Here is a 24,143-nt window from a genome sequence, read left to right on the forward strand (position 1 = left end):
ATAGAGCTCCGCCGCTCCTCGGCGGCCTGAGTGACAGCTCAGATATTACTGCGCACTTTTTAATAACAGCCTGAGCCGCGGTACAAGACACAGAGCCACGGACACTCTGCTTTCACATGTTTTGATCATCGCCCAGCCCCTCCCCACTGTTACAACACACACACACACACACACACACACACACACACACACACACACACACACACACACGTCCAATCGTGAGAAGCACTGCGACATTTATCCATTAGCAGTTCATTTACAGTCTTTTACTACAAATGAAAAAGGCAAATGAAAAAAGAAGAGGTCCATATTGCAGTTTTACACCACAAAAAGTTGTGCTGAAGGGCAGATCGACAGACATTAACACAAAATATAATCGTGTGAAAAATATTCTCAGAAAATACTGTTTCGTCCTTCTCATCAGAGAGATCGACATCGAACGAGGGCATGTGTTTATTAAATCTGGAAGAAACTCTAGGGAAGAATTTCAAACACAGGGACAATAACTCTTACTGCTTCACGTGTTTGATCGCTTCCCTCCAGGATTCAGTATAAACAAAACAACAGTTCTCTTATGTTTGCCCTGGTGCTGTGTGAGTGGCGTCACTTTGCAAGATCAGATCAAATCAGTCTGATTCCTCTCGACCTCCAGCCCGTGTATCTCCCTTCTTTAAATCCTCTTGGGCTCACCGACCATCCTTCATTCTGTCACTCCCTTATTTCTCCAGCCGCTCTCTCCATGTCTTGCCCACTTCCCCGTCTCTTCTTCCACCTGTCATTCAGCGCTGTGTGCTCACCACCGGCCCCTCGCTTTCCTTTTACCTCAGTGCCCTCACTGAAGTCGCTCTCGTGGTCTCCCACCCTCCCAGTTTCTGTGATCCAGCTCACCTCACTATAACTCTTTTGCCCTTTCATCTAAATTGTCCCCTATACTCACCCAAATAGCCAATTTTAAGTCTCTACCTCCATTTCACCTTTTAAGCCTCAAGCGCCTGCTCCTTTTTGCTCGGCTGCCATGGTTGCTGAGAGACATTCCGCCTCTTGAATATCCCTCCGTGGGATATGACGCCAAAATGCTTGAAGTGATAGATGTTACATGATGATACACACCGCCAGTCAAATGCTTGGACACACCCTGTGAATTTATTGTCTTTTCTTTCATTCTCATGACTATTGACATTGCACTTTCTCATCAAAACTATGCATGAACACATGGAATTATGTAGGAAACAATAAAAGTGTAAAATAACTCAAACACTTTTTACATTTAAAATCTTCAAAATAGCCACCTTTCGTAAAAAGCATATTTAGAGTTTTTGAACGTGTTTTTCTTTGCTGCATCATTACATATATCTTGCCTGTATATTTGATGTCTTCACTATCTTTCTGCAGTGTAGGAAGTTGTAAAGATAAAAAAAAAAATTGCATGAGAAGGTGTGTCCAACCTTTTGACTGGTAGTGTAGATGTTCTCATACCAAATGCAAACTGGTGGTTTTTGGGATTTTTCTGCTTGTCAGGAAGCCTTCAGTTTAGCCCTGCGATAACTAGGATGTTGGTGAAGTCATATAATAATAAAGGACCAAGTGGAGGAGTGCCAGTCCCTGTTTGGTCAGGTTAAGGAAGCTGATGAGTGACGCCGGCTTTAGCGTGAGAAAAAAAACAAACTCCGGCTAGCTGGTCCAGGGCTAAGAGTCACACGTTCAGACTGTCAACTCAACCATGATCTTCATCCATTTGGAAGGCAGCGTTCACCACACCTTCATCTGCTCTGGCTGCCCCAAAACTAACACAGGAGGCTTCACACTGTTGCCGCATGAATCCACTGTGCATCCCCAACATGACGCTGCAGGGCACGTTAGGTGACTCATGGGACTCCTGGCTGCATGTGTTGACACACGGGACAAAACTAGCTTAAGTTGCGTTGAGGAAGGGAAGACTTTACAGTCTTCACACACACACACACACACACACACACACACACACACACACACACACACACACACACACACACACACACACACGCACACCAAGCTTACAGCCTCAGTGAGTGCTGTTCATAGTTACAAATCAGCAGTGAGCGATGATGGTATTTGAAGAGATTAGTGATCACATCTCTTTAGCGTACTGAACTTCAGTGAAGAGCGACTCGAACCTACCTGACTTGGTTGCATGCGAATACCAGTCGTTCTGTGGGCTGCACATGTGCATGTCGCGGCACGTGAATGTGTCAGCGTATGTTTGCGCAGTTCTTGCACAAGAAAATATGCAGGCATGCAGAGTGACGCGGCCGCCGTCGCACCACCTGATTTTCAAACAGTGTCAGGCAGGACGACTGGGTTTGTTTCATGTGCACGGCGACGGCCTATTAGCTTGATAGCGGCTCACAAGCCCGGGTAAGACACAGACACACACTCATCATAAGACACAGCGGCAACGTGATCTATGAAGGTTGAATATGTACGCCGGAGAAGACTATTGATTGTTGGCAGGCTACGGAGAAAAGGAGCAAGAGCTCTCGGCTATTATCCATCTCACAATTCAGCCGACGCAGGTTTTAGATGTTAAGCTGTTCTATGTAGGCTTTATGTCTCCCATCTTCTCCTTTTTCTGGGAGCTTTTCAAGAAAAATCCATCAAGCCATTTATTTCTGCACTGATGCGTTAGTTAAACATCCACAATGCATCTCTCTCATTTTCTTTGTCTGGAAAAATAAACGCGGGTTTGATCGCTGTGTTTATCAGTCCCTTCCCCACTCCTTGTTCCAGAGAAGGCCAGAGGCACTTAACCACCCGAAAACATGCTCGTGCTGGCGCTCTGTGTTGCCATGGCGACCAACAGGCTCACCTGTTGCCAACGGCTCACGCCATTAAAAAGAAAAAAATAAATTAATTAAAAAAAAAAAGCGGAGAAGCACGACGAGAGCGGCGGTGGATTTACGAAATGAGACGAGTCGCAGGGATGAGATGCACATGACGGAGAGAACGTCTACAAACTGTCAGACTGCATCACTTGATGTTTTCGCGGTGCGGCCAAAACAGAGGATTTTTCATTTTCCAAGAAAATTTACAGGTTTCAATGCATTTGTTTTACTATTAAAAACAATGTACACATAATCACATAAGGGTTTTAAAAAAAATGAACGAGAGATTAGTGTGAAGTGCTGAGTTCAAAAGTCGACTCGCTGTGCACTCGCTCTAGTCTCTCAGCCACTTGTTCATGTTTAACCTGTAAAATGTCGAGGATTAGTCACGACTAAAGAGCTTTCACCGAAAGCAGGAAATGACGATTTCAGTTCAGGCTGCAGTTCTTTTGAGGATGAGTCAAGATTTTCCACCTTCCAGAATCCACCAGCTGATGTTTGGCACTTCCAAAGATGGATGTGAATATTTCTTGCTCCTCTGCAGTGGAAAGGAAATATGCATTGTTGCCTTTAAGTAATTTTTCTGCTTTTTTAAAAAAGTATTTTTTTGTGTTTTGTGCAAAATTCTGCACACATATCATTATGTCACAGCATAAATTGGCTGTGTGTGTGTGTGTGTGTGTGTGTGTGTGTGTGTGTGTGCGTGTGTGTGAGTGTGTGTGTGTGTTGTTAATCCAGTTCGCATCTTGCGGGGTAGGTAGCAGCAAGGGCTACATGCAATTATCCAAGTGACAGTTATGATTGCAACTGTGGATTTACACATAAATTCTGTGTGAACGGACATTTTTTCCATTCATTTGAGTGGCCATGGGATTGCAAGGTGTGTGAGCTCTGGCAAGCCGACACACAAACGAGTTAAACTCAATAGATTTTGAGTGTATTCTCAGTCACACTATGTACCAACTTTAAATAATAGGGAGAATGAGGAACACACTGTTGCTGTTTGTCTCCCGCCTCGTTATCGGATTGAAAATGTATCCCCGCACCCGTAACAAATAATGAGAGGAGTGTGGATGCTCTGTGCATCCTGTCATCAGGAGGGATTGACATCGTTTTAACATTCGAGATGAGTCGCGTGCCCTGAGGTGAAACTTGTTTGCGGATGTGAGCGGAGGCATCTGCACACCGACAGACGCCGTGCCGTGTCAGGCGGACACACACACACACACACTGTCATGCGCTCTCAGACAGCTGCGCATCTTATGATTACACAATCGCTAATGTACAGGAAAAAATCCAAAGGAGCTCTCAGCCTCTTTTCTTTCCAGGGCAGTGCACTCAGACGGGTCGCGGGGGCCTTGAATGCACCTCCAGCACTCAGTCAGTTGTGTTGAGACCGTCTGCCTCCGTGCGTTCATGCGTTCCTGCACAAGTTCACACACTTTGCATCCCCCCTTCCCAACTGTGAAATCAAAGTCAGGAGTTCTTCTGTTCAGTTTCCCCTCGGAGAAACAAGCAGCTTTTTTGACAGACGGGCACAAGATTTATTGTTTGGTTTCTGTCTTTGTGTTTGCAGCTCAGGTTGTTGTTCCCTCCGCTCTCTGGCTTTGTACATTTGATAACTGTGTGCTTTGCTTGGGCTGCCTAACTCTCTCTTGGACTGGACCACTGGATTGAATCCAACGCTGTCTTTTTGTCTCCTGTGCCTTCCCAGCAGACGACGGCTCATACCAGCAGGACTCTGCTCCTCCCCCGGAGGACCGCAGGAAGAGCCGCATCCCCGAGGAGTTTGCCGGCCTCCTGCACGGCTCTTCGCCGGCTTGTGAAACCCCCGATACGCCCTACCATCTCTACAACCACAAGCAGCGCGCCTACTCTTCCGCCGACTGCCAGAGCGGCCTGCTGCAGCCTCCCGAGTTCAGCATTGTGATTGGCGCAGGAGCGGCAAAGGTCTTCCCCAGGACTGGAAGCGAGCCGCAGACGAGCGCAGACGAACCCCGGAAGCAGCAGGTGGTCTACCGGACTGTCTTCCACACAAAGGTCAACCAGGACCAGGCCCCGGCCAGGAACTGTGAGCAGGTGGATCAGCAGCGCGGCTGGTCCACGCTGGGACGCCCGCCCTCCTCCTCGCACTCCGGGCAAAACGGAGAAGTTCCAGAGTTTCAGGGGATCCAGACAGGCGGCTCTCCCAAGGCCGGTTCGCTGGGTGCCGGCTTTGAGGAGGGAACCTGCACCCTGGGGAGGATGAGGTCCATGCCTCGTAGCGTGCTGGACCTGCAGCTGTCCAAGTCCCTGTCCAAGTCTGACTCCAACCTGGTGGCCGTTTCTCCCATCCAAGTAAGCTGTTGCTGAGAAGGTTTTTTTCCATAAAGCTCATGTCAAGAAGAGAAAATGTGTTTTAATTGAACTCATCCATCTAATCTAAGTTTTGGGGATTTTTTTTCTTCAAGAAACCAAGGAAAACATGTAGGCACATTTTGTCCCAGAGCCTCAAACTTTGTCTAAAAAGTCCAGGTCAGCATAGCGATCTCACCCCTCCATGAAAGCCAAAGCATTAATTGTAAATATTCACGAGTATAAATAATGCAGCTGCGGAGGTAGTTTGCATCTTGCTGTATCATGCAGACCCACTTCAGAAAGCTACAGAAGGCAACACGGCCAATTAAATATCTTGCTGAAGTGGGCCAGAGTGCAGCACATTTTCTGAGACCTCTTCTTCAGCCTCCCGTGAATACATTTCACGTTAAACATACTTCTGTGTGATTAAAGGGACCGTAATACAAACATGGCTTGTGAGTTGTCAAAGAATCAAGTTGTAGATCGGCCGAGCAACACTTGTCGCCTGAGTGTTAAATTGAGTGTTAAATTCAACAAGATCATTGTGTGTGCAACTGTGGATTATTATTCAAGCTTCTTTGTTGTTTTACATTCATCCAGGAGGAGCACAGTTGGGGGTCTGGTTCACGTGGCCAGGGTCCTGGAAGCCCCAGCCCAGAGGAAGGTGCCAGTCCTGGGGGGAGACTGGAGAGGACGCCCTCCTTCACTGCTGAATGGGAAGAGGTTAGAAGGAAAACATTCTGCATGCTTGCGCTTTATTATTGGATACTTTAAATCAAATAGAATTTAGAGCAATCATTTAGACCCACAAACTTGACTCTTTTCAGTCCACCTGTTCACAAGCAGCCTTTTGCTATTTTAAGTTGCTCTTCTATTGATTTTCTTTTCAAAATGAGCTGTGGATCTGCAGGGAAGACAAACTTCTCGCCCTAAAGTGCTTTTGCTGTTACAGAACACTATGGCTGAGGGGCTTTGTTTGAGCTTATTGCGTTTCAGCCTTGAATCTGCTTTTTCTACTTCTTCTTCCTTTTTACCCTGTAAATGCCTAATACACTGTTGGCTCACAGACACGTTAGCCTAATCTCTGTGGTCAATATTGACATAGGGCTTGGTTAAACACTCTTACGAAATTTTATCTCACTAGGACGTACCAATTGATGGCACTATTCTTAAAATAACGCTCATGGTCATGAGCGTCTTTGCACATCTGCACGTGTGCCTTCATTATGTCTTAATCGGCCTGCTGATGGTGATGAATTACCATATGGAACTTGGCATCATTCTCTGCAATTAAGGCGACCTTTCCTGTTTAATTGCCAGCTACAGGAGGACCGGGTTGCGTGGCTTCAGGGGGGGCGCGGCGATGTAAAGAAAACACGGGGTTGCTCTATTTGCGGCACACGCTTGTCAGAAAAGTTTCATTATTAGCAGTGGCGAGGGGAGGGATGTCCCCCCCCGTGGCCAGCCGACGCAAAGATATCCTCTCTCATTAGCAGAGTAGGCGTAATTGAGGTGGTTTGTGTGCGTGTTACAAATCCCAGTTTTTAATCTGGCTTCACCTTGGAATTTGCTGAAGCGTCGGATCGGCGGCAACCTGATGGTAATTAAAAGCCTTCAGCGAGATGTTGATGCACTCAGATCCCATAAATATGTGCTTGATGTGATCATTGAGGGTTTTTTTTTTTATTCCTCTGAATAACATGATCACATGAGAGCCAAATGATAGAGACATGGGGGAAGACAACGGCAGCGTGCAGGAAGCAGCTGTAGCTGCGCTTCCATTTTTTTTGCTAAATAAAAGCAATATTTCTCAAATTTCGACAAAATACAATTGCAATTGGCAGGTGTTTCCATTGGATGGTGTGAGGCACATGAGCCGTAATTCTTGTGAAGTCTGGTCCAAAGAGATTTACCAAATTTGGGCCTTCTAAAAAATGAGAAACCCCAAAACCCTAACCCTAATTTCAGCCTTGAGCGTAACCCTAATGCCATCCAAGTCTATAAGGGTCAAAAGTCAACTTTGTCCGAGAGACACAGAGCCACCGTATTTTTCATCAGTAGCCCCCGAGAGACACCCACGTCAAATTTGGGGTTTCTAGCGCATGCGGAACCCCGAAACCCTAACCCTAATTTCAGCCTTCTGCGTAACCCTAACCCTAATTTCAGCCTTAAGCGTAACTCTAATGCCATGCAAGTCTATGGGGTCAAAAGTCAACTTTGTCCTAGAGACACAGGGCCACTTGCTTTTTCATCAGGAGCCCCAGAGAGACACACACGTCAAATTTGGGGCTTCTAACCCATGCAAAACCTTAACCCTAATTTCAGCCTTAAGCATAACCCTAATGCCATGCAAGTCTATGAGGGTCAAAAGTCAACTTTGTCCTAGAGACACGGGGCCACTTGCTTTTTCATCAGGAGCCCCCGAGAGACACCCACGCCAAATTTGGGGCTTCTAACCCATGTGAAACCACGAAACCCTAACCCTAATTTCAGCCTTAAGCGTAACCCTAATGCCATGCAAGTCTATGGGGTCAAAAGTCAGCTTTGTCCTAGAGACACAGGGCCACTTGCTTTTTCATCAGGAGCCCCCGAGAGACACCCACGTCAAATTTGGGGCTTCTAACCTATGCGAACCCCCGAAACCCTAACCCTAACTTCAGCCTTCAGCGTAACCCTAACCCTAATTTCAGCCTTAAGCGTAACTCTAATGCCATGCAAATCTATGGGGTCAAAAGTCAACTTTGTCCTAGAGACACAGGGCCACTTGCTTTTTCATCCGGATTCCCAGAGAGACACCAACGTCAAATTTGGGGCTTCTCACCCATGCGGAAATCCTAACCCTGATTTCAGCCTTCAGCGTAACCCTAACCCGAATTCCAGCAGTAACCCTAACCCTAATGCCATGCAAGTCTATGGGTTCAAAAGTCAACTTTGCCACTTGCTTTTTCATCAGGAGCCCCAGAGAGACACCTACGTCAAATTTGGGGCTTCTAGCACATGAGGAACCCCAAAGCCCTAACCCTAATTCTAAAACCCTTAGCCTAACCCAAATGCCATTCAAGTCTGACTTGGAAATGCAAAAATATGTATTTCCATAACCTTTTTGCGATATACCTCTACATGGATATGTCTGAAAAACCACCTCATGAGAGCGTCAAAACCTTTCAGCTGTATTTGAGAGTTTTTCCAAGTTTAGGGCTTTCAATGACCAGTTTTTTATTGCAATATTTCTGTTTTGCACAATTCTAGTCATGGAAACGCAGCAAGTGATGGCAAATTTTGAATCAGAAATTTTTGAGTTGCACTCTAATATCAAATATATTAATAAATCCTCCTTTGTAAAGCTTTAATTATTAGCTCCTTTAAGAAAATAGAAAACCTTTACCTTCATCCAGTGACAAGCATACCAGCACTTTGTCGCTGCAGGCGCCGTCGTCTCTGACCTGTGTCGAGCCCACGGGCCCGGCAGGTGGATAAATGTGCGGCCAGCATAGTTGAGCAGTTAACAGCAGGTCTGGGGTCAGAGATGTCTGGTCGACAGCCAGCAGCCAGACACTAACGAAGCCGCAGCACCTCCAAGCACAGATTCTGTGCTCCAAGCGCACCCCCTTTTGCTCCTCTGCTCAATCCACAGGGGAGAATAACTGACTCTCCAGGAGCTGCCTGCCGTCGTCATCGCGCTATTTGACACTCGAGAAATCCAGAAATAGGAGTTAGCCCTGTTTCCGGGAAATAAGTGATTTTTCGCCACTTTTACCACTTTCTATACGCCTGTGTAACCCTGCTGTGGTTTCTCCTTGTTCCTGTCAGATCGACAAGATCATGAGCTCCATCGGAGCGGGGATAGGCAGTGGGCTGGACATCAAGGAAGACGCGCCAGGTGAGATACAAACATGCACACAACAATTATGCTTCATTAGAATTCAGACCAAGTGGAAACAGAATTCTTGGCACAAAAAAAAAAGATGCCATTTAAAAGCAGACCAGTAAGATAAACCTCAAGGCAACCAGTAATGTGAGGAAAAGTCAAAGACTGAACCACACATATAGTTTGGAACACCTAGATTAGTATAATTAGGTGATATTTATCTTAATGTATATAGACATCAAAGATTTGTTGGCCAGGATTTCCGAAATGCTGTGTTCACCCTGTTTGGCTAATCAACTAACTATTATGACTGTGAGTGTTTGTAATATTGCTGAAACAGTGATGAATATCAGAAGCACATTTGCCAAATGTGTTTGTATTTTATTTTTAGATTGTGTCAGTCCTTGGGGGAAAAGATAAATGGTTAAAAGAATTTTACTGCTGCAGACTGTAGCTCTGAACCTATGAAACGTGGACAGTTGATGGAACATCAGCAAGGCCAAAACATGAGACCTTTTCGACCTGTTTCCCTGCCTCATCTCGTCCTAAATGATAGAAAAGCATGGAAAAAGTGAGGCGTAATCGTTTCTGCTTGAGTATTGGAGCCCCAGAAAATCCACGACACACATTCATTTTCCTGCCCCCAACCCCAACCCTGACACACACACACACTGAGCGCACAGACGAGACGAGCTTTAAACTGTGGATGTGTGTATGTGCACTCTCTGCAGAGTGTGTGTATGGGTAGGAGGGAGCTCTGCTTCTTGTAGACAAAGGAGCTGGTGCCGCTCTGATGGCTATTATCAGCAGAGCGCGCCAGATATACGGAGAGAGAGAGAGAGCAGCGTGGCGATCGACAGCCCCAGTGAAGATAGACGGGAGGTAGACAGAGGAAGAGTGGAGAGAGAGAGAGAGAGAGAGAGAGAGAGAAGAAAGCAGTGCGTGGAGGAAGGAGGGAGGGAGGGAGAGAAAGAGAGAGGGGAGTCTGCAGAAGCATACAGATGAGTGGGAGTACTTGATAAAGAGAAATCTACAGCAGCGCTCTCTCTCTTTCTCACACACACACACACACACACACACACACACACACACACACACACACACACTGGGATGCAGGAACACACATGCTCAGGGGAGCAGCCGAGCGAGCGCAACAGCTGAACGGAGAAGCGGCTGCTGCTGCTGCGCTGCGCTGCTCGGCTCTGTTGTGCTGCGAGCGTCAAAGGCGCAACACCGTCGTCTGCAGCTCCTCTCCTCCTCCTCCTCCTCCTCCTCCTCGTCCTCCTCCTTCTTCTCCTCCTCCCGGCTGGCGGATCTACAGCCCCGGCTCAGCTCTGGACTCCCACCTCTGGCAGGGATTTAATCCTCGGGACAGACGCTCCTTTTTTCTGGATACAACTTCAGCCTCGACCCTCCCCCCAATTCCCCATCGCCCCCCTGTTCTTCTCAACATCATCCACCGCTGGCTTTATTCAGGAGAAAGCTGCAGCCGCAGCAGCAGCAGCAGCAGCATCTGGACGCCTGCTGCTCTTTAACCTGCCGTCACCCCTGCATGCTGACCTCCCCCCTCGCCATGCCTCGAGCCTAGCCTCCCCCGCTCCTCCTCCTCCTCCCAGTCCCTACCCCCCATCCCCACCCCTCTCCTCTTCCCGCTGCCTTCACCCTCTTCGAGACTCTTGAGAAAGCATGGCGGGCTCCTTTGACAGCCACTTTGCCCGCCACAACATGATGTGGCAGTGCCAGCTGTCTCAGCCGGACTGCCGCTGCTACCGCGTGGACGGCTACTCCCTGCTCAAGCGTTTGCCTCTGCACCCTCTCATAGGTCCCCGCTGCCCGCTGCAGTCCGTGGGTCAGTGGCTGGACTCCATCGGCCTGGTCCAGTATGAGAACCACCTGCTGGCCAATGGGTTCGACAACGTGCAGTTCATGGTGAGTGTGTTTTTCCCCTAAGTTTTACCCCGAGGAGGGACGTGGTCTTGCACTTGGTGCAAGAAGTTGAGGATCGGGGCAGAATTGTCTTTTGATCTTTTTTTTTTTTTCGCTCTCTTTTGCAAGAGATGCCAGCCCCTGTTACTCAGGGTGCAAATCATTTTCTTTCATTTCACATGCAGCGATTGGCGTCTTCTCCCGCACGCTGCTCTGTATTGATTTGATTTACTCCCCTCCCGTATCATCTCCTCTATCCTCCCTCCATTCCTTCCTTCTCGTCGCCGCCTCTCCCCACTGATGCAATGCGAGGTCCACCCACGCACAGAAATCCTACGCCACATCTTCCATCGTCAAGCTGCAGACACACACACACACACACACACACACACACACACACACACACACACACACACATGCTCTCTGTGAAATGAAAGGCAAGCCAGGCAGTGGGCAGGGTTTCTCCGGGATTGGCTGACAAGACCAGACCACCTGTAGCCTGCGGGACCGGGGCGCAACCTTGTTCTGTTTCATTAGCGCCGCCGGCCCCACGATTTATCCATGGTGACGTAGGAAGGAAAGCACGGTGGGTCAGAGTGCTCTGGATTTCTCCCGTGGGTGTAGACACAAGCGTGGGCTGCTAAGACTCGTAGCCAGGGGGCTTGCAAAGAGGATGATGCTGGTTGGGGAGGTGGAAACTGCAGCGGTGACAGAAAAATGGGAGACACAGCAGAGGGATGCTGAGTGTAAGAGTTTATCCTCACCTGCAGATTGCTGCTGTGGGGGCGGGAAACACACTTCAACGCATTCGAGACGCAGCGTCTTTCTCCCATTTAATCTGGTGCAAAACTCCCTCCCTCTCTGGCAGGAAGTCAAGTACGCAGGCGTGAGCATGTGCTTTATGTTTGCGTTTCAGCGCATTGGCGTGCATGTTTTGCTCCTCCGCTCAGTTTGACCTGCAGCTGTAGATTTGGTTTCCTTGGAAACAGAAGGAAATAATAGAATCTGTCTCTCTCCCCCCCCCCCCGCCCCCCCTTCCACCCCTTGGGTTTATGCCACACATGGCCAATGTGCATCCATGTGTTTTTTTCCCCCGTCTCTTAATAATCATTTGTTTCGGGCAGGCGCAAAGTTGCCTTGAAACTTGACACGCTCCAAACTCTCCAGTGTCATTTTTAATTGATGGACAAAATTGTTAAGTTTACTTCACTTTTTGAATGTAATCAAAGCATGACAGAAATGGGAAATTATAGATGGTAAGATACTCAAAACATATGTTGCATGTAAATGTGTCACCAAACCCCCAAATCCTTGCAGATTATGCCCTAAATGCCCCCAAATGCCTCCCGGGAGAAAAACTACCTGCCACTTCAGAAAACGTGAAGAGATAGCAGAGGATGTATTAGATGGAAGCTTAGACGTTGGTCCATCCATCCATCCACCTGTAGACTGTGGAAACTGTTTCTGGCCACCTGATGAGAGAGCTGCTCAAAGGGCAGCCCTTCCCATCTCTGCTGAACCCTGGAGGGAAGAACTGCCCCTCAACTGTCTGAAGGCTTAGTTTACTGCTGAGAATCCAACTAAATCCACTCGCTGCTCAACGACGAGCAAACAGAGACCTTGTTTCCAGCTCTCTCTCTGACAAAAACCATTCCAGTGATGGGACGCATGCAACAATTAGGCAGAAGGGCTGCAGAGCAGTGCAGCGCAGTCACTATTTGTTCAATAAGGATTCAGCACATTCTGTTCATTTTATTTCAGACTTTGATGTTTAGCATTAAAATAGTCTTACTTTTAAATGGAAGTAGAGCCAGCCTTACTCCCCATCATAGCTTAAAATGGTATTTAAAGGATAATCTATGCTGTCTCATTGGTTTATTTTCTAGTTGCTCTTTGCCACTTGTTCTGAGAGGCTCTCTCGGACTTTGTCTTGTGTGAAAATGTTTCCTAATAGCACCTTCTGGCCACAATTGATAATGGAAATAAGTTGAAATAAGAGGCACTGTGCTTCACTTTTCAGAGAGAGTATGTTAAAACACACAGTTTGAGCAGCCCTGTGTGATGTCATGAAAGGCACTGATGTATCCTTATTACCCCTCCAAGGTTCGTGCCAACACCTCCTTTAGGTGTTGGTTCCACCCCATGAGACCATTTTCTTTTCGTTCCCTCCAAAAAAAGTGGAATTTTTTGCAGGCAGACTGCAAACAGAATGCTAAATATGTTTTGTGGAGATCTATAGAGGGTTTTTTTTTTTGAGTAATTATTCATATGAGGTTCCTCCACTGTCATCTGGGAATAAAACTAAAACAGAGTTTTCTTGCATGCAGGTTGGCAACTGATATCAACCTGTATTTTTGCTGTTTGTTTTGCGACCTTGGGAAAACCCTCAGATTGATGTTGATTCAGCTGAGGCACCGGAAGAATTAAAGAGGCATTTGCAGAGCTGTGGTTGTGGGTTGCTGAAGGAGAGCTTTGGGTCAAATTCATTCCAAGACCACTCAACATGGGAAATCCACTTAGGGTGGATTCCGACTGGTAACGCATTAGGAAAATCAAAGCCTCTCGCATGGCTAGTTCAAGTTCTTCTGTAAATCTGATTGGCTGGCAAATGAATTTGACCTCCAGGCTGGTGGTCCGTGTCGGAGTCGCTGCTATGGCACCGTTCAGGCATGTTTGAAGACACTGGCATGTTGGAGCCTTCCAGTCAGCCATTACCTTTTAGCACTAATGGAGGTCGCTGCGGTGGGCGTGTCTGGTCACCTTAACTAGCCAGCAGAGGACGTGTGCTGCTACACTGACAGACAAATAGCAAAGGGGGCGGAATGGTCGTCATGGAGACGGTGGTGAATATGAAGGACACTGCGTGGAGACTGGCTTTAAATTAGCGTAAATTACACACCCACAAAAGGGACGTTGCAGGAATCACGCGACTACAAAGCTGGGAAAATACATTAGCCGCGTCGCTAACAGAAACAAAGCCTGGTGTCTGTAGGGCTGGGCGATTTTTGAAAAAAATAAAATCACGATTTTTTTTTTTCTCTTAAAATCCGATTTTCGATTTAGATTTTTTGGGTAAAAATACAAAAGACAATGGAATAAATTATTTCAAATATATTATCTTTATTTTCAAAGAAAAATAGCAAAGAAATGGCCCTATTGGGAATGAAGTGCAAGTGAAAGATACTGTAGATCCTCATTGGGTTTAGTAAAGTGACTGTACAGCATGTACAGTCTTCTTGACCAGACAAAGATGAATCTCTTGGGATTAATGAAGTGACAACCTCACTTTCACCAAACTTCACATGAAACTTCATAAACAATGAAGTTCCTTTATTTGGGAATACAGTGAAAACTTGAGAACCAAACACAAATGAATTGCTTTGTGGATAAAGTGACAACCTCAACTGTCTTTCACCAAACATCACTTTAACAATAAAAGGTTTTTCTATCATCTTGAACAACAATGAATGAATAAATATTTCTTTTACCTTACAATTTTACCATTTTTTTCCTGTCCACTGGATGGCAGCGATGGCACCAAATAAACGCAACAACACATCGTCACGTGGGGAAGCTGACATGGTTAAACGTTGCCTGTTTACGCCCTCAGCAGACGCAGATCAACAGCGGCGTTGGCTTAAAGTCTTGTTCTGAGGCTCCCGCTGAAGTCCAATATACACTCTCTGCTTGCGTTTTGGTGAGGCCCTAGGGAAATATCCCCTGGGCTGCTAAATGCTCCGCTCCGCTCACCAGATAGCCGCTATCATTTTCCCCCTGCTTAGCACTGGATAGATAGTGCACCGTGGTTTTATTCTAGCAGCGGATGCCTTCTGCTGCGAATGGAATTTAAAACGGATTATAGCTGAGATATCAAACAAGTAAATAAATAGAATAAATAAACCCTCACGTATTAAAACTGCCATTGGTTTACACATTTCTGTCAGTTGCCGAATGCAACTTAGGCCTTTCACAATGAAACAGTTCAGACTTTCAGTCAGATTTAATTCTGCCAAATATTTACTCAATTCGTAATGGTCCCGTTTGGTCCTTTACCTGCCTAAAGGCTTTGTAGGAGTTTCTAAGCTGCAAGCAGCTTTCCGTTTTGTTTATAAACTATGCTAATGAGTCCCAAACAAACCACACTGAAAGCAGGAAGCTGCAACCTCGCAGCAGTGCTGGTGGTCAGTATATATAGCAATAAGCTCCAATCTCTTCCTTACACATCTCAAAACCTTCTCAGTTATTCCTCTCATCGCGTCACTTGGCTTTCTTTGGTTAAAAGCCCAACGTTTGCATCCTTGTCTCACTTTCCTGCGTGCCCCATATCCTTTAACGGGCGGTCGTTATGAGATTACACCCTCGCTGGCACTGAGCCCCCCTTCACCTTGCTTGGGTCCTCTGATGTCCCTGCTAAAACCCACCATTGCCATCAAACACGCAACATCGGTTTGGACACACAAACCTGAGCTGAATACAAAAGCAGCTTTAGACAAATTGTTGGAATATTCGAGATGAGTCTTCACGCAGCCGCTCCTGTCTTTTGTTGTCTGATGCGAGGCAACCCGGAGAACAAACCGGAGCAGAGCTCGGCCGAGTTCAAACATCGGGATATAAATATCAGGCGGGTGGCGCAGCGCGAGATGGATAGACGAAATTAAGAGATGAAACATGATGTCACGCCGGGTGCAGCGAGGACGCACGGGTTGATAAAAGCAACCGTGTGGTTCAAGGAATTAATCTTCCCATCCGCGTCTCAGGCAGCAGAAAACATCTCTTTATTGTGTTCTCAGTGGCCCCCTTAGGAGAGTTACACTGCAGGAGTCTGTCATGAAGAAACTGGAATTGTTGCTTTTAAACATGGATTTGGCCCAAAGTGATAGCAATGTTAATTTTGTTGACGAAGAAAACAACATTTTTTTTCTAAATAGAGACAATAACCAAAAAAATATGATGGACGTTTGGCCCCACGCACTTCACAGTTGATATGAAAGAAAAAAAATCTATCTATCTATCTATCTATCTATCTATCTAATATATCTTTCATTTTAGTCGACTAAAATGATTATGATATCTCCTCAACTAAAACTAAAACAATTTAGATGATTAAATTCTGACTAGAACTAAATAACATTTTAGTCAAAAGACTATCACTGAAACTAAATCAAATTTTGCTCTCAAAATCAACACCGTGCGACAGTGTTTAAGGTTTGTTTTTTATCCCCTGGGCTGCTGCTCCATAGCATGAAGGCCAGTTGACACTATCAGATAGCAGCGACATGTTGATACAGCAAGTGCTTTGTAACCTGGCGCCTCAGATTAATCTATCCCTAAATTCCTTCTTGTTTCAAAAAGACACACGTCTTCTATTTTCCTTTGGATCTTTCACTGATCCCTGTTGCAGTAGCGCTGATGCCTCTATTCATCACCTGTAGGTGACACAAGTGGGACAAACACAGAGCAAAAAGTTCAAATAAAGGGAGAGGGAGTTTCGCTTTCTCTCAGGATTCCAACAGGGAGCAATTACGCATGTCTTTGAGTGCCCCTGTGACTTGCGCTCGTCTCGGCACTCTATTAACCAGCCTGGGAGTTGATCTATGAACTGCACCGGTGTTGCGTCAGTGATGAGCAGGTTCGGACGCAAGACAAGGCCAGTAGGTGGCAGCAGCAGGGACAGACGAGGGCCCGGACTAATGAGCCTGCAGCAGCAGCATTCGCGCTTTTCATGGTTCCGTTTTTTCCCCCCTTTTTTTTCAAAAGAGTGTCGACTTCTTCAAGCTCCACTCATTAAGACGAACTGCACAGATCCTCTGTGATGATGCTGTAAAAGAGCAAAGTTAACACAACTTTAACTCCACATGTTTACTGTCTGAATTGCTTGTCAGACTTTTTTTTTCTAGTTTAATTAGGCAGAAGCTTGGAAGAGATGTTGAGATGAGAATGACAGGTCACCTCGGTGGGGATCCACCTGGTTCTTGAGCTTAAAAGTGAATGACGCATAACTTCGGCTCATCTAAAATCAAAATGTCACTGCCTCCAGGCCAAGTGTTCTTTTTGAGAGTGCACGAGTCTCCAGAGTTGACTCATGGTCAGGAGTCAAGGTCTCAGTTTGGTCCTCTAGTTGTCTTATTTGGACTGTTTTTTAGATAGATACGTCACAGGGGTGACAGTTGTAATCCTTTTATCACACACACCAGTGATGTATGTGGTATATACACCGTCTCCAGACTGTCACCTCTATAATCGACCGTTGGCACGAGGTCGTTCTTCTTTATCCATTTGGAAGAGCCGCAGGTGCATTATGGGAGAAAAATGGCTTCCTTCCAGTTATTTTTTTAAATGAATGCAAATGTCGTTGAATGACTGAAGCTGTTCTTGGCACACCATGCTTAAGTGATCTGTGTCCTGTTATCCTGCAGGGGAGCAACGTGGTGGAAGACCAGGACCTGCTGGAGATCGGGATCCTCAACTCGGCCCACAGACAGCGTCTCCTGCAGGCCATACGGCTGCTGCCCAGGGTGAGAACCGCAACTAATCCCGTACGACGACAAAAACAAATAAATCCTCATTTAGAATCACTGGACCTTTTTGAAATGTGCTGCAAGAAAAAGTGCATCGACAGACTGGAGACAAACATGTAGATTTGTTGCTAAACTGAATTTTCCAGTTTAGCAACCGTAAATACGAATGTATGGACAAACTATATACCAGGGGGAAAAATACTTCCATGAAAAATAGCAGCTTTTGAATAATTCAATATGAATACAAAACTTCCCATAGACTTAAAGTTTTATCCAAGATCACATGCTTTGTGTGTGTGTGTGTGTGTGTGTGTGTGTGTGTGTGTGTGTGTGTGTGTGTGTGTGTGTGTGTGTGTGTGGTTGAGAAAGAGAGGGAGATCAAAGGTGTGTAGCTGTGAGAGCAGGAGTAAGCAGAGGGCGCAAAGAAAAGAGGTGACTCTGAGCTCTGGGATAAGAAGGTTTCAATAGAGACACCCAGAAAAAACTGATCTCCGCTCCCTTCCCCTGTCACACACACACACACACACACACACACACACACACACACACACACACACACACACAGTCGTTCGTCAAACCGTTTTGCTCACACAACTTAAGTTGAGGGATGTGGGATGAATGTTTGAAGCACCCTAAACTCTTCTGAAGCCCTGCACACTGTCAGAATGAAAGTGGATGAATTCGCTCAACCACCTCCGCTGCCCCGTCACAAGCTGTTCTTACCTTCCGCGCACTGCGAGTTCATTACAAAAGGCGCCATTGTTAATTCCGCACGTCTCGTTGTGTCGGAGCTCGCTCTGCCTCGTGTTCCTCCCAAAGCTTCTGTATCACAGACGGAATCTTTAATGGTGTAGAAAATGAGGCTGTGGCAGCGGAATGGATACACGAGAAATGGGGGAAGCGCCGTGTGGCACTCGGAAAAGGCTGCAAAAGGTTCAGGCCGCAGTCCTGTTATGTAAGAATTATCGCAATCTGGTTCCTATTTATACAAAGTAGTTAAATAACCAGCTCCAGTTTCAGCCGACGAGGCCTGCAGTGCAAAAAAAAAAAAAAAAAAGGGAAACTTACCCTGGAGTTCCTCGCAGTGTTATTGAGAACAAGAGGAAAACAAATCACGAAAGCTCCCGAGCAGCCAGTATGCAGAAATATTGGAAAAATACACTCCAGAGCCGGACCTAATATTGTCTTGTAAAAAAAAAAAAAAAAAGGTAATAAAAAGCTTCTAAATCAAAGAAGGGAATGAGTGAAGTTGACCGCTCTGTCTCTCTTCCCCCTCTCAGGTGAGGCCGATCGGCTACGACGGCAACAACCCCACGTCTGTGGCCGAGTGGCTGGAGTCGCTGGAGCTCGGCGACTACACCAAGTCCTTCCTCATCAATGGCTACACCTCCATGGAGCTGGTCAAGAAGATCTGGGAGATCGAGCTCATCAATGTAAGTCACCCCCCCCAGCCCCCACCCCACCCTACCCCCTTTTCCAAGCCCTCTTATTGTTGTTCTCAATTTCCGCTGGATTTCTTCACACTTATAAGCATTAGATCTGCACTTTCTCTTCACACTTTGCTGACCGGCATTGCATGGACGGAATTTGCAAAAAAGCATCTCCTGCTGCATATACGTCATTCTCATGATCAATTTCATAAAAAAAAAAAAAAAGATATATTACACCCAGAAGTCTGTCATGTCAGATCTCACTGGGGCCTTAAATATGTTTTAAATGCATGGTTGGAGAAATTCCCCATTATAAATTTTTAAAGATAATCAGGTTTGGATCAGATTATATTATAAGAAACCGGATATTTAAAAAGATAGAAGAATGAATTAATGAAAAGTTGCTTGGATGTGGGTAAATGTTATGATCTTTGGTCCTCTGCTGCTTCAGTGCTTTGTCTGCTAAATTACTTTTTAAAGACTTTGTTAGTGGAGTTTTAACACAGCCAGTGGTTCAGAGCCTGAGATGAACTAACACACCGCGTTTTTTTTTTTTACCCGGTCCGCTCTCTAACAAGCTGTATCTGCTGCTCGTCACTGTGGTTCTGTTCTTTTCAATCAGCTGATGCTATCTCGGGTCTAATAGATTCATCCATCTTGTGCCGACAGGTTATTGTAGCCGGGGTGAGAAGTTCAAACCCTTCTGTTTAAAAATTTACTGCCGTTTTTTGCGTGTCCTGCTCAGTGTTTCAGCACTGTTTAGCTTCGCTTCCGCTGGCGGCACCGTCGCAGCTGTTGACAAGTTCCATCTGCTGGATGCTGAAGCCATGCTGTGCCCAATGCCAGTTGTGCATTTCTCCTCACCAGCCTGTCATGTGTGTCAGAGAATCCACACTGAAAGGAATGGCAGTTTAAAAAAACCCCAAAACAACTGTGGTTTTATTTGAACCCAAAACCAGTCGTCTTCGCCACCACCTTTCCCTGATCCAATCCTCTCCAGCAAATACCGGCAAAACTGTGTGATAACGAGGTTTGACTGCTCAGTCCCAGTGTTGTCTCAAGTGACGGTTTGTGATGAAATTTTTACCAACTTGAAATCCTCAGCTGAAGACGGCGTTCGGCAGCCGCAGCCCCGTCTCATCCCGGTAGCTGTGAGATTTTGATGCAGGGAGTGAGATGAGTTGCAGAGGACCACCGCTAGGCCGATTGAGGAGAGGAGACGAGAGGAGAGGAGAGGAGAAGAGAGGAGAGGAGAGGAGAGGAGAGGAGAAAAGAAGGGAGGAGAGGAGAGGAGAGGAGGTGGTTTTTCCTTGGCAGCGAAGCATAAAGTGATGAGTGATCAGCTGGAGGAGGTGGAGAGGGAGTTACATAAGCATGTGGGCTGCAAGATGTTTCACAGCGCTCGGGATGCCGCCCACATGCTGCTCTTGTGTGTGTGTGTGTGTGTGTGTGTGTGTGTGTGTGTGTGTGTGTGTGTGTGCGCGCGCACACGCGCGCTTCTGGATGCATGTGTGAACCAGAGGAGGTGTTTTATATTGTGTGTATACATGTGCTTAAAATTCACAGCTCTCCCATCCTGTTTTAATGTCCTTTACAGTGATTTAATGCATTGATAATGTGCATGTGATTCACATCTACACCGTAAAAAACAATGAGCATGGAACAGGTAATTCTTCCCTGTGTGTGCAGTATGCTGCTGTGCAAAGAACGGCCACTAGAGGCTGCACTTTCTCTTGCGTGAGAGTTGAAGTGTCCAGTCGAGACAAACCAAAAGTTTGTCCTGCACGGCAATGGTACCATGTTGTTTTAGAGTCTGTAGCACCTTTAATGATGTAGAATTGATCCGCCTTAAGCAATCTATATCAGATGGGTACATGTTGAATCACTCTTTAAATTGGGCTTTACATTGTATCTTGTTTAGTATATTCAGTGGTTCAAATTTCTCAGCTCGCTACAGTTTGCGCTCAGCTAAAAGAGGAAAAACAAGCAATGAACACGCAACAATGAACAATGCAAGTCAGGTCTTGCCGGGATTTATGGGTGGACTTATTACATAAAGCATAAATTGACAGTGCTGCAGAGCTGCAGCCCGAGGTGGGACTCAATTAAATCCAGTCCATGTGGCTTCATTACATCGGCCTAATACATAGAGGTCTGCATATTTTTTGCCCATCTTATTAAAGCAGATTGTCTCAGTTGTGCGTGTGCGTCTTTGTGCGAGTGTATATATAGTGTGTAGCTGCTGGCCAGGATGTCTTTATCAGTGCCAAGACGCTCTGCAGCAGGCAGCACACTGTCACTGCAGCTGTCCCCGGGGTGACGAATAGACCCCAACTAACCCGCGGGTGCTTGCAGACGTGACAAAGCGGTGGCCTTAAGGGCACACAGCTGCTGCAGGAGGACCAGTGGGGGCAGAAAGATCGACGGACGGGCGGACAGACGGACGGACGGACGGACGGACTGACTTGGAGGCATCGAGGACAAAGAATCTGAATATAATTTGGCTGCTGCTGGCATGTAATCATCGAATAATGGCCAGGGGCAGCAGATGCTGCTGCTGCTGCTGCTGTATCGTGATGGCTTGTGTGTGTGTGTGTGTGTGCGTGCATGTGTGTGTCCCTTTCGGTGGCCGCATATGCTGCGTCCAGTTGCTTGGGGATTATGAGAGTGCTTTTCATCCCAGCCCACACACACGCACACTCTCACACCTTTTGCAGCAGACAGAGTGCAGGTGCGGCTCCCCATCTCCTCGCATTATGTCGCGTTGCTGTTTGTGTGACTCTGTGCGTGTCTGCACCGTGGTTTGATATTGTCGGTGTGTATTGACCCGTCTGAATTGCACCTGCTCCAGGTTGTCTACGTTGTTGTAGTAGGCGAAGGACATTCTATCGGAACGTCTCAGGATTTTAAGACTTTGGTCTTAGAGCTGTTTTTTAAGATTTTGTACAGATATTAATTCGCCGACTGCCATTGTGTTCAAAGAGCCTGCAGAGCAGAGTGAGAATTAAGGAGCAGAAATAAAAACTCATTAGATTAGACTTACTTACCTTCAATTATTAACCAGATATTAATAATGGATGAGAATTTGGTATTAATAAAGGGCTAAGAGAGCACCTACTGCTTTTAATTGGATTCTCTCCTATTCATATAGCAATGAACAACCTGCTAGTTTGGCTCCATTTCCAGTGATTACATTACCTGTCAACTGACAGCGAATTACCTGGTAGCTCAGTCGCAACAGCAAGTTGTTGTCTCCCCCCCCCCCCCCCCCCTTCCCGTCATTTCTATTTTTAATGGGACGCACAAACACACAGTTGCACAGCTTTCTTTTTAAGGGAGCTGCAATTTATTTCATCTCCCCAGATCCCAAACAAATTTCCAGACCTGTGTTGGGTACTTGAGGATTCAATAATGGCCACATATTATGACTCTATTATCTACTCAGCCTGCTTTTAATATCACAAGTCTCCTGATAGATTCTGTCAGCTGCTTCCACAGTAATTTAGTCTGATAATCTTCCGCCGATGAGGCTTGGACTACGTTTTTCTTTTAAAGCCGCTCTTTTGGGAGTGTCTTGTGTGTGTGTTTTTTTTTGTTTTTTTTATTGACAGATTGACTTTGCTTTTATTTTAAGCTCCAACAAGACTGATTAAAGCAGTATAATCACTGAAAGATGAAAAAACAATCTGGTAAAGTCAATATCGAATACAGGCGTCAAATTGTAGAAGATCTGTCTTCACCTTCCTGCGGCTGACGTTGCACCGACACTTCCTTTGTTAATCCACACGGTGGCGATGTTGCCTCTCAGATCAGTCCTGTTGCCAGGCTAGGGCTATAAAAAAAAAAAACAAGAAAAAAAAAACAAAACACCACAACAACTGCATCAAAGCCGCAAATTGCTCTGATTTGGGGAGAGTCCTCCGAGGGCCCAGAGCGAAGCAATTAGAGGCGGATTCCGTTTGGGAAGGAGTCACGTCCATGAAGCCTGAGTGCAGCCGCCTCTGCTCCTCCAGGAGCGATTCCCCTAATGTTTTCTGGATGAGTGGACGCTGATATCTTGTGGGGCAGGGCCTGACATTGTCTGAGTGCCTGTGTGTGCGTTGCGTCTGAGCTACTTAGAGTAGACCACGTTTTGTTTTTTTTTCAAAAGGTAATCAAAGTCATTTACCATTGATCTGCATCAATAAAGAAATATATCGCTGTTTATTAAAAGTTCCCCAGGTGTAGAACAAATTGGTAAAGCCTGAGGAGGGTATGTTATAACAAGGAAGCAGACAGTAGCAAACATTTTTTTTTTACCCTTTGACCCGCTAAAAGTCCTTAAGAAAATGTTGATAATGAATCATGAAAGCGAATAGTTTCAAGGTTATCATTGGAAGTAAATCACCCACATCAGCTAAAAATTACTGTACAAATCCAAAATCTATTTATTTATGTTGAGTGGTGCTGAAAGAGGCCACAGTGAAAGAAAAGAAAACTGAACAATTACGTCAACTTTTAAAATGTACCAGTTTTTTTTAGTCACTACTCGTCAAAAGTTTGGTCACACCTTCTCATGCACATTTTTTTTTTTAATTTTTACAACTTCATACACTGCAGATCGATACTAAAGGCATCAAAGATATGAGCAAGATATATATAATTATGCAGCAAAGAAAGACACGTTAAATAACTCCAAATATGCTTTTTATGAAAGGTGGCTATTATGAAGAATTGAAATATAAAACTGTTTGAGTTGTTTTACACTTTTATTGTTTCCTACATAATTCCATGTGTGTTCATACGTAGTTTTGATGCCTTCAGTGAGAAACTGCAATGTCAATTGTCATGGGAATGAAAGAAAAGACGTTAACTTCATAGGGTGTGTCCAAACTTTTGACTGCGAGTGTATAAATATGCTGTATATCCTGGGGCGGACGGCTCAGGTCAAGGCAGTGTCTCCAGTCATGTTGGGTCTCCCACCCCAGATGTCCGGCCCCTCGTCAGGATTCCTGCGTCCCTGCGTGTGTCAACCTGCTGCTGCTACTGCTGTTGTATGAAGTTCACCTGCAGGGTCGGACTTGTCTCGGCATTCCGCACTGTGGTAACAATCATGGCAATGATATTTTTTTTTACGCAAAAGTAGTCACGCCTAGTGGACCCGTGTTGTGCAAACACGGAGATGACTAACCGTGCGTGCGTGCGCACGAGGGGTCAGACGTGC

At 46.0% G+C, this 24,143-nt stretch overlaps 1 protein-coding gene across 1 annotated transcript in view; it reads left to right on the top strand.

The window, feature by feature from the left end:
* anks1b (ankyrin repeat and sterile alpha motif domain containing 1B) overlaps nucleotides 1–24,143 on the top strand; it is a 149,699-nt gene that overhangs the window by 99,366 nt on the left and 26,190 nt on the right. The window contains exons 14-19 of the mRNA XM_076030124.1: nucleotides 4,579–5,198; nucleotides 5,799–5,921; nucleotides 9,009–9,078; nucleotides 10,889–10,995; nucleotides 17,409–17,507; nucleotides 18,791–18,943. Of these exons, the coding sequence (XP_075886239.1) occupies nucleotides 4,579–5,198; nucleotides 5,799–5,921; nucleotides 9,009–9,078; nucleotides 10,889–10,995; nucleotides 17,409–17,507; nucleotides 18,791–18,943 (1,172 nt within the window). The remainder of the gene's footprint in view (nucleotides 1–4,578; nucleotides 5,199–5,798; nucleotides 5,922–9,008; nucleotides 9,079–10,888; nucleotides 10,996–17,408; nucleotides 17,508–18,790; nucleotides 18,944–24,143) is intronic.

This window comes from Nelusetta ayraudi, unplaced genomic scaffold, assembly GCF_046127955.1.
Source record: "Nelusetta ayraudi isolate G7.1 ecotype Tasmania unplaced genomic scaffold, CSIRO-AGI_Nayr_v1 ptg000027l, whole genome shotgun sequence".
NCBI classification, from domain to species: Eukaryota; Metazoa; Chordata; class Actinopteri; order Tetraodontiformes; family Monacanthidae; genus Nelusetta; species Nelusetta ayraudi.